General features: G+C 37.0%; 2 protein-coding genes across 4 annotated transcripts; both read right to left on the bottom strand.

Moving 5' to 3' along the window:
* Positions 1 to 4,667: 4,667 nt before the first annotated feature.
* On the bottom strand, positions 4,668 to 6,149 carry Chrac-16 (Chromatin accessibility complex 16kD protein). Its single transcript, XM_053755404.2, has 2 exons — positions 5,924 to 6,149; positions 4,668 to 5,672 (listed from the first exon to the last, which is right to left on the bottom strand). Exons 1-2 carry the CDS (start codon positions 6,047 to 6,049, stop codon positions 5,406 to 5,408), a joined length of 393 nt encoding a protein of 130 aa, XP_053611379.1. The 5' UTR covers positions 6,050 to 6,149; the 3' UTR covers positions 4,668 to 5,405.
* A 2,544-nt stretch (positions 6,150 to 8,693) lies between these two features.
* Positions 8,694 to 12,435, bottom strand: LOC128675731 (arginine kinase-like). Of its 3 annotated transcripts, none has more exons than XM_053755345.1 (3): positions 12,284 to 12,435; positions 10,094 to 10,272; positions 8,694 to 9,796 (listed from the first exon to the last, which is right to left on the bottom strand). In XM_053755345.1, exons 2-3 carry the CDS (start codon positions 10,257 to 10,259, stop codon positions 8,895 to 8,897), a joined length of 1,068 nt encoding a protein of 355 aa, XP_053611320.1. In that variant the 5' UTR covers positions 10,260 to 10,272; positions 12,284 to 12,435; the 3' UTR covers positions 8,694 to 8,894. The 3 variants fall into 3 exon arrangements, with proteins under 3 accessions (XP_053611320.1, XP_053611310.1, XP_053611301.1); XM_053755335.1 differs by having other exon boundaries at positions 11,737 to 12,326; XM_053755326.1 differs by lacking the exon at positions 12,284 to 12,435 and adding an exon at positions 10,749 to 11,023.
* Positions 12,436 to 13,327: the final 892 nt, after the last annotated feature.

The following is a 13,327-nucleotide window of genomic DNA, read 5'->3' as shown; positions in this document are numbered from 1 at the left end:
CCAAACATTAACACTTAAAGGTAAAGTACAAAAGAGTATCGAATATAGATCGAATACAATATGTCAACCGAAATGGCGACCAGCCAGCTCAGCATGGTGCCGTGGTATCGAGCCAAGGCGCTGATTTTCAGTTGGAACCAAGTACAAAAGTAGGTGAGGTGGCAAAATAAACAAGTTAATATGTACGGAAACAGAAACAAACAACAGCAAACATTAGGACTAGATAGGAGACTAACGTACAAGTGTTGTGAAATAATGTTAATATGATGGAAGGTACATAAATAGGAATAATACTTGAGGAATTTAACTGAGGAAAAAATTCCGTATTATTCCATTCGTAAAATGATATTTCAATATGACTTTTCAAAGTTTTTGATTTTGATCAAGCGGTCAGAGCCTAAGTACTTATATATTCTTATCGGTTTGTAGTATTTAGTGCATATTTTCTTTTCTTACGATTGGAAATTCACCTCCTTGCAACAACGCTGTAATATATTGCGAAGAATCATCCGATTGTTTATTTGGCTAAATTTGATTATATGATCCTTCCAGTAGCATAACAGTTTTATTTGGCTAAATAAACACTTCATAAAAAACAAGTGATAAAATCAGTACACGTGCACGTCAAAAGGTTCGTCTTTAGTAGGCAGAACGATCCATACGATACTATAATTTTTCCACAAAAGAGCAATCTAGTAAAAATAGTTACTCTAACATTAGTTCCATAATTACACATACCTACTACCGTCGTCGCCGTGTTACGCTTGGTCGTCGTGCGTGACGCACTACGTACTTAGAAATTGTGAGACTCACGTCCTGGGCTGGAGAAACAGCTCTGCCTAGCCCAGGTTATGAAAGACAATATAGCACTCGCCATTTTCAGATGTACAACATTTTTTTCCTCGTAGCTCGTAGCGTCACGGCTGATCGTTAGTAAAAGTGTCTAGAGAGAAAAATGAAATTAAACACCATTTACATTTTTCTCTCTGGACCCTTTTACTAACGATCAGCTGTGATGCTACGATGCCATAGAAATCTAAGTTATAGTTAACATTAACTTTTCCCGAAAATCTGCGAGTTAGAGAGAATACCCTCAATTTTTTATTACCATCAAGGATCTTAAGTAAGTAGGGAGACATTACACAACCCAAGAAGTTCTGGTGTAATGTCATCAAGGACGATATGCGTGCCAATGGTCTGACAACCAGGTAGCCGACGACTGTGCAAAGTGAAGTCGAAAAAGTAGGAAGCGGCCCCTGGGCTCCAACGCTCAACAGGTGGAATGCTCAGATGAAAAAAAGACACAATTACACAACTCGGATGACTACAATCGGGCCACAACCTTTAGATTTCACAAAATTTAGCAAGCCCAATTTATTTTTTGACGTCTAAATTATGGCTTTCATCTAATGAGGCTATAATAAAGAGCATAGTTCAAATTAGTCGACAGCAAAGCATGTGGTTCGTTTTCGCCGTATTCTGTCGGACGTGTCCCAAAAGTGGCCGTGAAACGTGAACGCAGATCGCATTCTAGTTACACAATCACAACGCAATGTCAATAAAACCGGCTTGGAACAATGTTACACTAAAATTGGGTAAACATTGAGTCAATTTTCCGTTTAGTGTCAGCCGCAGACATCTTAAATAGGTAGGTATATATTTGCTGAAGCGATTACTTCAGAGAATAACTTAAGTTATTAGTTGCGAGAAAAGTTTGTTTTATGCTGAGTTATGTTTTAAATTAGTAGTATTTTTCGAAATACAATGCTCGGGGAAATCAAAGTGTTGGATTCCAATCAGTTTATTCAGATTGTCGGAAATGATTAACTATTGAATCTACTACAACTTCTAATGGAAGGGTTAGGTTTTTCAAGATTTTTTAATAATTTAATTAACATTAAGTACCTAAGTAGGTACATATTATTATTCTCGAGAATTTCACATAATATTGGTACTAACGAGTCTCAATTATTTTCTGAGTAGGTTTAAACGACGGCCTGTTTTTGAGTAAGACAAATAGGTAATATGGGTTACAATCAATTATGTTCAGCAAATATAGCTTGGCTATTGTCGACCTATTATTGACCTATTGTTGAGCTATTATTGACGACCTCGGTGGCGCAGCGGTAAAGTTCTTGCCACTGAACCGAGAGGTCCCGGGTTCGATCCCCGGTCGGGTCATGATGGAAAATGATCTTTTTCTGATTGGCCCGGGTCTTGGATGTCGATTTATATATGTATCTATTTATAAAATATAGTATCGTTGAGTTAGTATCCCATAACACAAGTCTCGAACTTACTTTGGGGCTAGCTCAATCTGTGTGATTTGTCCTAATATATTTATTTATTTATTTATTTATTGTAGATGGCTGATGACCCAAAGTCAGTCATGGCCCCCGATATTAAGTGCCTCCACTTAGGTCCTGGATCTATAAGTAAACATTCAACTAATTAGTGAAGTAAGTAAACAGAAGAGAATGACCCAACACATTTAAATAAATACCTACTTTGTATTAGGCACTATTAAATTGTTAAGACTCGTCTGTGATATTACGCCCGCCAGCCTAACGACAACCCTCTTTTGGAATGCTGTTGTTTTCATATCAGAGGCTTAGCCGCCTCATGCGACATCCAGAATATATGGATTCTTATATTCTCGTAATCTATTCTAGGCACGGAGCACGTATATAATACTTCGATAGAAACCCCTATGGCACAGAAGTAGCACTGACATACCACAGAAAACGGAAGCAACAAAAAAAAATACAAAAATCTGATCTTGACCCGTTTCCTTGCTCACGTCAGTCCCCAACTTTTGTTTAATCGGATGTTAGCATTGACAAACAAACACAGTAATATTACGTCTTCACGCTCGAGAAGGTTAAGCATCTCGAGGTCTTATAACATAGGATTTTTATGTCATTGAGCTACGAATTCGCTTCTGTTTGCATTCCAATACTAAATAAATTGTTAGTTATTGCCTGGCTCACTTAAAGAATATTGTTGTAGTTACTTAACTATCAGAGTGCATACTATTAAAATCGTGTGGTTCCGCCCTAGAACCACCATACGCTGTGGACTTTGGACCACTCCATTTCCAACCACGAATGTCGTACGAGGAAACTAAGAGAGCAATAATAACATTCCCAAGAGAACCTTTGGGATGTCAGGCCGGTCAAAGGCAAAAACAAGTTTATTTGTTAGACAAATTAAAAAAACCCCGACTTTCAACATTTATTTCGCTATAACTTTTGAACGGTTGAACCGATTTTGATCAAACATATACAACCGCATAAAAATTACCTATCAAATAAAAAAACCACATCCAAATCTGTTCACCCGTTGATGAGCTACGGTGCCATGTACACAGACAGACAGACACACTTACCGGTCAAACTTATAACACCCCTCTTATTGCGTCGGGTGTTAAAAAACAAATAAAAATAAATGATAAATGCAACAAAGTAAGTATAATGCAATTTCTTCCAGACACGAATGCAATGGTAGATTAAACTTGTGGTTAGAAGAAACCGCACGCGTATTGCTCTGAAATAAATAATTGAGACGTGATATAAACTGGGTTAACGGAGGGTTTCTACAGTACTTTATGGTATGGCCCCGGCTTCACTCGGTTAACACCATAATAAAAAAGTAGATGTTACTCCTGAAGGTTTCGATTAACTCTGTGCCAATTTCATCAAAATCGGCCCAGTAGTTTTTAATTTTATTCATTACAAACAAAGAAACAAGAAATACAAATCTTTTCTCTTTATAATATTAGTATGGATTGTTGAATCCGGCTCGAAGGATCACTTAAAAAGGGACTTCCCTATTTGAGATGTCGTGGTAAGTGAAAGCTAAAGGAACGAAGAGATGTACAGAAAACTAGCGGCTCGTCCAGGCGTCGCTCCGGTAAATCCTATAAATAAATTATATACACCAAAATCTTCCTCAGGAATAACATACCTACAATTGGTGAAAATCATGCAAAAATCCATCCGGTAGTTTTTGCGTTTATCGCGTTCAGACAGACGCGAAGAGATTTTCTTATTATTATAAAGGTTAGTATGTAAGGTTGTGTATTGTTGATGATCCGTGCTATATGCAAATCGGCCGTAATAATAAAGTAAATCTTATTTAAGACAAATAAAATTTGAATATCATTGCGTTTAGTATGACGCATTGTCTTGTTGAACAGCCATACCTCTAATGAGGGTTAATGTCAACGAGCATTCAATCAGAGTCGAATCTTCGAAAATCAAATATATTATTTTTTACGGCTCTAAAATTACAGCCTAGAATGAAACAGAAAATACACAAGAATGAAAGGGTTAATTTAAAACAAATAATAAAAACAAAACAAAAACTGCATGATTACAGTTATTGCACCAAATGAATAACCTCAAAGCTAGGTTATCTTCATCTGACTGGCCAAATATAAAGATAACAACCAAAACAGTCATTTTTTTAAGCCAGTGTGGAACCAAGGAAGGCTCTATACATATTACTGTTTGCCTATGTTTGACCGAGTCATTAACTATATCTATTCCAAATTTACTTAATAATATTATCATAGTACGTATGGAAGTATGAATTAAAAAACAGACAGATAATAAAGTGATCCTATCCCATTAGAGCTCCATAAGGAACCATAAAAATAAGACATGTATTCACATAATACTATATTTATTGGAAAAATGATTTCATAGTCAAGTTACTTACAATTAATGTATCCTATTAATTTACAAAAAAACAGTCAACATGCACAAAATGTAACAGCTTTAGTCAACACATCAAAATGGGAAACTTAAACCACACATATAACACACTATTTACTTAATAACGTTGTAGCCATTGTTCTGTCAATTTACATATAGGTGGGTGAAGAAATAAATAGATGATAAATGATAAATTTGGTAATTTCCACACTACAAAATAAAGTTTCAAAATAGTGGAAGAGTGTCAGAGTTCATACATCACCAGGAGTTTTAAAAAGTGACACACTATATTGTGAAATTTATTGAACTAATACTATAATTTCAGATTTTCTATACTTACTCATGACTTCTTAATACATGATAGTTACTTAACATCACTTTTGTTATTCTTCACATTGCTATGAACCGACATCAGACCCACATAACAAGCAATGCAGCTTGTATTGTGGGTCCGATGTCAGCTACACACTATCCCCAAACTCAAACTGAGGGTTAGGCAAATGAATGAACATTGCAAAGTTTGTATGAGAGCCTGTATTTACCTCAATGAAAAACCAGCAATGTATGCCAAATTGGGCAAAGTTTGATGAACTGTTTACCAACAGTGTATAGCCAGCAATGGATTTTAATACCAATTACAATTTCAGAGTTTCATAAAAACTTAACCTATTATTTGTTCCTTTTGTGTCAGTCTTGATCGTTTCCACTGGAGCTCTCTTCCGTGCTTTCCTCCTCACTGGAGTCCGAAGAAGTTTCATCGGAATCTTCACCTTTTGCTGCCTTTTTTGCCATCAATTCTTTAAATTGCCGTACAGTGATTTTCTTTGGCATAATTTCTCGCAGGAAGTCCAAGGTATCATCGCTTTGTACTACTTCGGCAATGTGTTTGTATTCTAGCATGTTTCCGTTACTGTATTTGTGAGCCCTTTTGGCCAAGTCTGTTACAAAGAGTTCCTGAAACAGAAATTAACATATTTTTAAACAATTTTACTGCCTACCATTTCATGAGTAAGTAATGGTTATTAAAAGTGTACTATCAGGACTATTTTAAATAAAGTATGTGGAAATAATATATAGTCGTCTGTTTTCATTGGATTTGATGTAATTAAAATGATTTTGGGAGCACAGCACGCACTTAATGATAGGATAACGATAATATAAGGATTTCACAAACAGAAGATGTTTTTTTAGGTTACAAAACTTACGGTCACTTTCGTTACTAAATAAAGAGGTTCGGGCCCAACTGCTTCTACATCAGGCGAACTCTTCATTATAGTTTTTACTCTTGATAGTGGTAAATTAAAATCTTTCTCACTTTTCGGCGTAGCCATTATCTTAGTATTTGGAGTTGTTTTTATTTATAATTTCAATTCAATTCAAATTGCGCCAAATCGTGAACTCGAGAAATCAATGTGTCAAATCGAACCAGCCAGCCAGTCAGTGTCAAACAGTCAAACCTTTAGACGATGGAACAACCTACTACTAAATTGCTGATATTGTCTGAAAAAGGGTGACGCTGTTGAGCCAATTTTGACAGTAGGTTGTGAACGTTTTGCTAGGCGTCTTAGCTAGTGATATATTAATTTAAACATAGTAAGTCAATAATCCATAATACTCTTAATTTTGTGTATATTGGGTACATGCATATAAAGAACACTTCACAATGTTAATGAAAAATATATTAAAAAATTTTTACTTTTCTCTAAAGTTTATTTCATGTAGCAAACATTATGAAATGTTTGTAAATTTTATTTTGATTTCTAAAAAATGGAAATGATTATAAGAAACTGGATTGTATGTGTAGTCACTAGTTTATGAAATTTTACGACATAAACTAATAAAAGCTAACAATTCATTTCTTAACCACTTTTTCTTAATAAATGAAGCTCTGTAATGGTGTTTAATAGATCGAGAAACACCTCTAATACATCTTGTTTAAACAAAAACCCCGTTATTCATAAAAAAGTTAACAGTATACTTCAAGCCAAAGTATGTTTTGTCACTGTCGCATTTTATAATATAACTTTTTTATGAATAACAGGGCTATAGTTACCTATGTAAAAAAGTGTTCACCTCAAGTTGTAGTGGTATAAATGGATATAATCACTCTATCATTACTTTATCCATATCAAATTCACACTCAATGCAATGCTCACAAACAAACGTCAAATTAAACTGTAATGTCAAAGTCATTTCGATAACTTTTTTATGGACTTTTCAAACGAAGCTTAAACGTCTACGCTATAATGCTTACCTACACACGTTCGTTGCATTGCACTGCAAGCAACTGTTGCTACATTCTTTATTTTTATTTTTATCGAAGCCTACTTGCAGTTGGTCGGTACGTCGATCTTTAGTGCTTAACCGGAGGAAATATGGGGACAGTTGCAAGGACCGTCCAGCCGAAACAGTAATAGCTCAAAGGGCTCTCAGGTGGGAACGAACCTCGGCTTTGGGCGTTATATTGCTCAAGGTGCCTGAAGGGCCTATTGACAGAAGCGTCCTGGTGCCGCCGGGTGGTACCGAGTGAACGCTGAAGATGTCTTATTGCTCGCACTCGATTCCAGCGAGTGCGATTTCTGCTATTTGAACTACTCTGGGATCTGCGATTACCTCGTGAGTTTTCGGAAGGGGGATTAGCAACCGTAATGGGGTCGTCTGGATCTGTAAGAACATGCCGCGGCCGGCGATGCCGGTAGCGACGGATATTAGCTGTACTTTGGTACATTGGAATGGGATGCAGTTATATACGAGAGAAAGAGAAGTCTTTTATTTACGACATCTTTATAGAATAGTTAAGTAAACCTTGTAACTTGCGCCTGCCAAATTTAATTACCAATTATGTATTTGTGTATGATAATTGTAAGAAAATATCAGGCTATTATTAAAAATAATCTCAATCTCTTTCAAGAGATCTTTCGCTTGTTTCAGTTTACTTAATTAATACGTTATTACTTTTTAATGTGCCCCGTGGCTTCGCTTTTATAAGTAAGTAAGCTTTGCTTTTCTACCTCGGTAGTTAATTGGACGTGTGAAAACCTAATATGGTCAGAAATCGTACGTTCTTTCTTCCCACAAAATATTATCAATGCAATCATCAGGGAGGAGGAGACGAGGCAGACCGCGTAAATGATGGCGTGACGACATAGAGAGATTTCTGCGGGGGTGGCATTTGCACTCGAAAGAGATCTATGGAAGCAGAAAGGGGAGGCCTTTACCCAGCTGTGGGCTATTAAAAAAATATATACTATCAATGCCAATTAAATGCAAGTTGCGCTGAAATGCCGACTACCTGCGTGACTGGATTTAGATATTCTTATTTATTAATAACAAATAATTATATTAATAGCACCAGCTGCCCAAAATCTTTGCAAACTCGCCATTTAGCCAGAGAGATTCCCATGGTATTAGCCCAGATTATAATACTTCCAGTACGTAATATTAGTATTGGCCGGTGTTTTAAAATACTACCCTGTATTTCTATTATGTAGGTTTCTACTAAAATTCCACAGCAAATGGCCGCTATTATGTAACTTTAGGATCGGTCGGCTCTCTGTACTTGCTTCATGGTCAGTCTTTAACGAATATGCAAGTGATGCTAGATGATGTCATTCGTAATAATGATTCATTAATTCTTGCAGTTTTCGTTATTTATCTACTTCCAAGAAAAATGTGGATTGAACTTTGAAATTGAGGATAGAATAATTTTTGTAGATTTTTTAAAATTCTCCTTTCGTATGATGGCATAAAATCAAGGGAATGGTCGATGATAGGCTCGTGTGGACTTGCAACTTGTCATTATATATCAGAATTTCAAGACGTGATTTCTCACTTACTGTACTGTACCTATGTTATAATTTTAATTTATTTTAAAAAAGCAAAGCATGTAATCAAAGATTTGGTTTCAAATGTCATTACTTCAATTTATTCAATTAAGTTTTTCCTAGATAAAAATAAATAAAAATAAAACAAATGTTGGTCTTAACGCTAGCTGTCTTTATTTTCCATTTCCTTATAGAAAATACTTTTACGAAACAGTATAGTGGGCCGCCCGCGTGCCCGGGCGCCGCTCAGGGCGCCGCTGACTAGTGTCGCCCTCGCCCCTTCACATCCAATACTTATGTGAAAACGATAAATAATACAAAAAATACTGATAGCGCGAGATCGTTAAACATCTTACAGGGATTTCTCGATTTTGATCAGTTCAGCGATGCCGTCGTACATCTCCTTGACGGCTTCGTACTCGGTGAGTCCCATGCGCCTCTTGTTGGAGATGTCGTAGACGCCGCCCTCGGCCTCCGTGTGCTCGCCGCGGGTGCCGCGCACCTGCAGGTGGTACTTGCTGGCCACCTCCTCCAGCTTGGCCTTGTCGGCCGCCAGCTTGGGCAGCTTGATGTGCACCGATGCGCGCACCGTTGTGCCCAGGTTGGTGGGGCAGAAAGTCAGGAAGCCCAGCCGCTCGTTGTGCGAGAATGGGATCCTCTTCTCGATGTCGTTCACTGCCGTCACCAGCCTCTTGTACACCTGCTTCAGGTCGCCGCCCATTTGCATGGAGATCAGACGGAGGTGGTCCTCCTCATTGCACCATACCAGGAAAGTCTTGTTCTCATTGTGGTAGATGCCACGACCGGAGGGCCAGAAGCGGCAAGCGTTAGCGGCCTGGAGGAAGCGATCACCCTCCTTGAACAGGAAGTGGTCATCAATCAACTGTTGTTGAGTCTCCTTGGACATGCCTGTGAGTGGGAAAAAGGTGCCTTTCAGTTCACCCTCGAGGCCGGAGAGTGTGGAGGAGACTTTCTCTTCCATTTCCTTGTATTGGGCCTCTGTTAAGCAGGGGTTGAATGGGTAGCCTTCCATGGAGCGACCGCAGCGGACACGGGTGGAGACAACAAATTCACCAGCAGGATCCAAGTTCCCGAGGGTCTCAACATCTCCCCAGTTCTTGGGAGGGTGCTTGTCGGTTTTCTTGAAGCCATTGTGGTAATCTTCAATGATGGGGTCGAACAAGTCTGCAAATACTACATATGCCTCAGCATCTGGGGCATAAATTCCAACACCCGAATCTAAGTTCTCAACACCTGGAAACAAAAAATAAATCAATTTAGAATAATAAGTGCAACTTAATATAGGAAACCAAATCTTATGACATCAATCAACATCGTATTTTTAGAAAAAGAAAGTAGGTAATAAACTCTTTCTATCCAATATTATCAAAGTATAATCCTAAAATGTTAGCGTTACGATAATAGTTTATAAATGCAGAATAGTATGCAGATAAGATAATAAAAAGTAGGTATGGATGTATTTCAATGCCTTACATAACAATTGAATGAAATAACATAAAATCGAGTTGGTTACTATTATTGTAAACTGACCTGACTGGATACAATCCAGGAGAGTTGAACCAAATGAGGTCTTCTTGTTCTTGAGAGCATCAAATACCTCCCTGGTGAGGTATTTCTTCAGCAGCGACTTTGAGTCGGAGGCGGCAAGCTTGCTGAAGCCAGCCTCCAATTTCTCAAGGGTAGCGGCGTCCACCATTGCTGCTGCTTTTCTGTAAAAAGCAATTACCGACATCACAACCACATCTTAATTTGTATAAAACCACAATTTCTTAGTATCTATCAAATAACATTTCTAACGCTTTTAACGCCGCACATGTAGCCCTGGTGCACATACTGACAAGTTGTTTAATTATCTTAATTATTCAAAGTAAAATGCACAAATTAAAATAACTTCTAATTCCGGAAAACCGAATTTAAATTTTTTATGAAAACCGCCGTTAGTTTGTCTATGTCCTGTCAAAATTTCAATATTTTCAAAACGCTAGTGACGTACCCATTGATTCGTGAATCGAGGGACTCCGCTGAAAAACTATTAAAAAAAATAAAAAGTGTTTATTGTTCTTTTCAACCTAATTAAATTTGTTTGCGCTGTAATATTGAAAAAATTAAGGTACTCGTAAATAAAATACTTAAAAGCTTCAACTTAATTAAGAGTATACATGTACAGTTATGAAAGATTACAAACCTCCTGATGAGGTAATATGCAAGAACAGCGCCACCGCAAACGACCACTGGGATTGTGACTTTAAGTTTATAATTCATTGCCACGAATTTAGTCTAAGCCACAGTTATGAATTGGAGAAAGGGTGCAACGTCTACGGATACAGGAGTTGTCACGCGGAATGGCAATATAATTTTTTGAACACACCCAAGTATTCACTGGATTTTGTGGTGGAATTACGTAATTTAGCCAGAGGTCGCCTTGACCGAAACGCGCAAGTCGAACGGATGTGTCAGCTCACTGCGCACCGGTACTGCTTCGTGGCGCGCAGCCGTACCTCCCACTCGTATACAGCGAACGAGCGTGTTATCGCGAGTTTCTTGTTACCATTATGCATTCATGTCTGTACAGCAACAATTTAAGCTTCAGATTACGGAGTTCACTTATCTTACCACGAATCATAATTGATTGATGGTATCCAACCCACGTTTACGTATGACTAGGTGGTATTTCCTTTGCTATTGGTATTTATAAGTAAGTATTGAGAAAATGCAGGTAGAAACTTCAAAACATTATTTTGTACTAGCTGCATCAACCAAATAATACAAAAGTAAGGCAATCAATCCTGCCAATATTTTTGCAATAAAATTAACATGTAAATTAAGTACCTACTTAGTCATCATTATTCATGGTGTACATAAGTAGACAAGTATTAGATAAATTATTGATGCTAAGGATGATTGAAAGTAGATACGTGTTATTTAGGTATTTTCAATATATTATTGATTAGTATAAAGGAATAGATATTTGTCCCATACTTTGGGTCAATAGACAATACTTACAATACTTTTATATACAAGAGGGTAATCAATTATAATTTGTATGACATGCAAATTTAAATCTAGTAGATATATTATTCGAAAATCTTCAAATCGGATTAGGATTTTATAAGATCATATCAAAAGATTTTGACCAAACACAAGAGATAAATGCCGGCCGGAGACATACGCACCCGTCGGCTTCGTCAGCCGGTTTGTTTTCCTTGTTTTCTTTCGTTGCACAGCCACCCATTTTCACAAGTACAAATTATAATAACTAGCGTCTATGACATGCACTAAATCACAAAACTACGGCAAATAAATAAAACGAATGTAGAATCTAAATGCAGTGATGGAATGATATTTTGTCCAAATGAATGTATCGGACCCGGGAGTGGTAAGGGCGAGGGGTGGCTCGATCGATGCGCGACACGCAGCACGCACGCGGCCTTACACTTCCCGCCCTTCGGGAATCACTTCAAAACTTTTTGGGGGAACTTTTGATTGCGAAAGCTACCGCTTACTCTTACTTGTTGTATTTGAATGCAGCGGCAGGTTCCTTTCGCGTGATATCTTCTTATCAATGAGAAAACACACTCGACATTATCTTTGCACATCTCGAAATGGTTAAAGCTGTCACAAAGTTGATATCTAAATTCATACGGCGATACAGCACGGCGGCGGCGGTTGATATATATCTATCACGTCGGTAGATTAGGATTTAAATTGACCACCGCTTACCTGACACTTGAACAACCGTCAGAGTCGACTGCGAGGTGCAGAATGGTCGCAGTGGGAGCGCGCGGAACGTTAAGCCCGCGTCTCCCCGCGCCCGCACCGCAGCCCTTCCTCTGTCAACCTTGGCTTTGGCATGAGCTAGCCTGGCCTGGCTGGCCAGCATATAGGCAGATCATTCGTTAGTATCGTCAGTGATTTTCGACCATCATAATGATACATTCTGATTGAGTGGATCCAAGGTTTAATTTGTATGTCAGTAGTAAATAAATTGCATCGTTCCCGTACAATAATAACAATTGCAATAAAATTTTTATCACATAAGAAATAATATTGGCAGTTGTCTATAAATATTATATTCATTATTCCTACAAAATCAGGTAAAATAAATATTAACATTGATAAAAAATTATAACGTCTTTTCAAACTTATTCATATGCGTTACCACCAGGTATGTAAATATTTTACTTATACAATTATTACTTTACATATTTCAATGTATAATAATACGATAAAATGGTTTATTTATATATAGGTAGTCATTTGTAAGTTGTACCTTATTGTTGTCTTTACAACAATACAAAATCATTTTTTTCTAAACTATCAAAACAATTATAACTTTTATGACAATGATATCGTAATATCATTATTAAGTTGAAAAAGAAAATAATTCCTAATATACTTTAAAATAACAATATAAAAGACGATATAAGTATGTAGTTATTAAAATTATTATTGATCAATTAGGTAAAGTGACAATAAAACCTTTTGGTATAAGGTATACATATTTTTTTTATATAGTAAATATACTACATTTACTATATAAAAAATAAATGTATAATGTGGGTATAATATTGAATGTAGAAATATTTTATTCGATTACAATAGGAAGCATATTTTATCTTAGTATTTTTTTTATAATCGATAGATTCTCGTATTTTGCAAACCTTTCTACCGACTTATCTATATTGTCTATGTACGCCATTATAATGGAAAACGAGGGAAAATTAAATTTAGAATTTCGCCGATTCTTTTTCGTGAGCTGGATGA

This window comes from Plodia interpunctella, chromosome 2 (assembly GCF_027563975.2).
Source record: "Plodia interpunctella isolate USDA-ARS_2022_Savannah chromosome 2, ilPloInte3.2, whole genome shotgun sequence".
NCBI lineage: Eukaryota > Metazoa > Arthropoda > Insecta > Lepidoptera > Pyralidae > Plodia > Plodia interpunctella.
The sequence above is the reverse complement of the archived record's forward strand: the minus strand, read 5'-3'. Positions and strand labels throughout refer to the sequence as shown.

What these genes read in the sequence shown, in the direction of transcription:
- LOC128675731 (XM_053755326.1), bottom strand. Translation starts at nt 10,825, where the DNA reads ATGAATTATAAACTTAAAGTCACAATCCCAGTGGTCGTTTGCGGTGGC. An exon ending in GCATATTACCTCATCAGGAG is followed by an intron (nt 10,273 to 10,748) that starts GTTTGTAATCTT and finishes TGCTTTTTACAG; the next exon opens with AAAAGCAGCAGCAATGGTGG. An exon ending in CCTGGATTGTATCCAGTCAG is followed by an intron (nt 9,797 to 10,093) that starts GTCAGTTTACAA and finishes TTTTGTTTCCAG; the next exon opens with GTGTTGAGAACTTAGATTCG.
- Chrac-16 (XM_053755404.2), bottom strand. Translation starts at nt 6,049, where the DNA reads ATGGCTACGCCGAAAAGTGAGAAAGATTTTAATTTACCACTATCAAGA. An exon ending in ATTTAGTAACGAAAGTGACC is followed by an intron (nt 5,673 to 5,923) that starts GTAAGTTTTGTA and finishes TTTCTGTTTCAG; the next exon opens with GAACTCTTTGTAACAGACTT.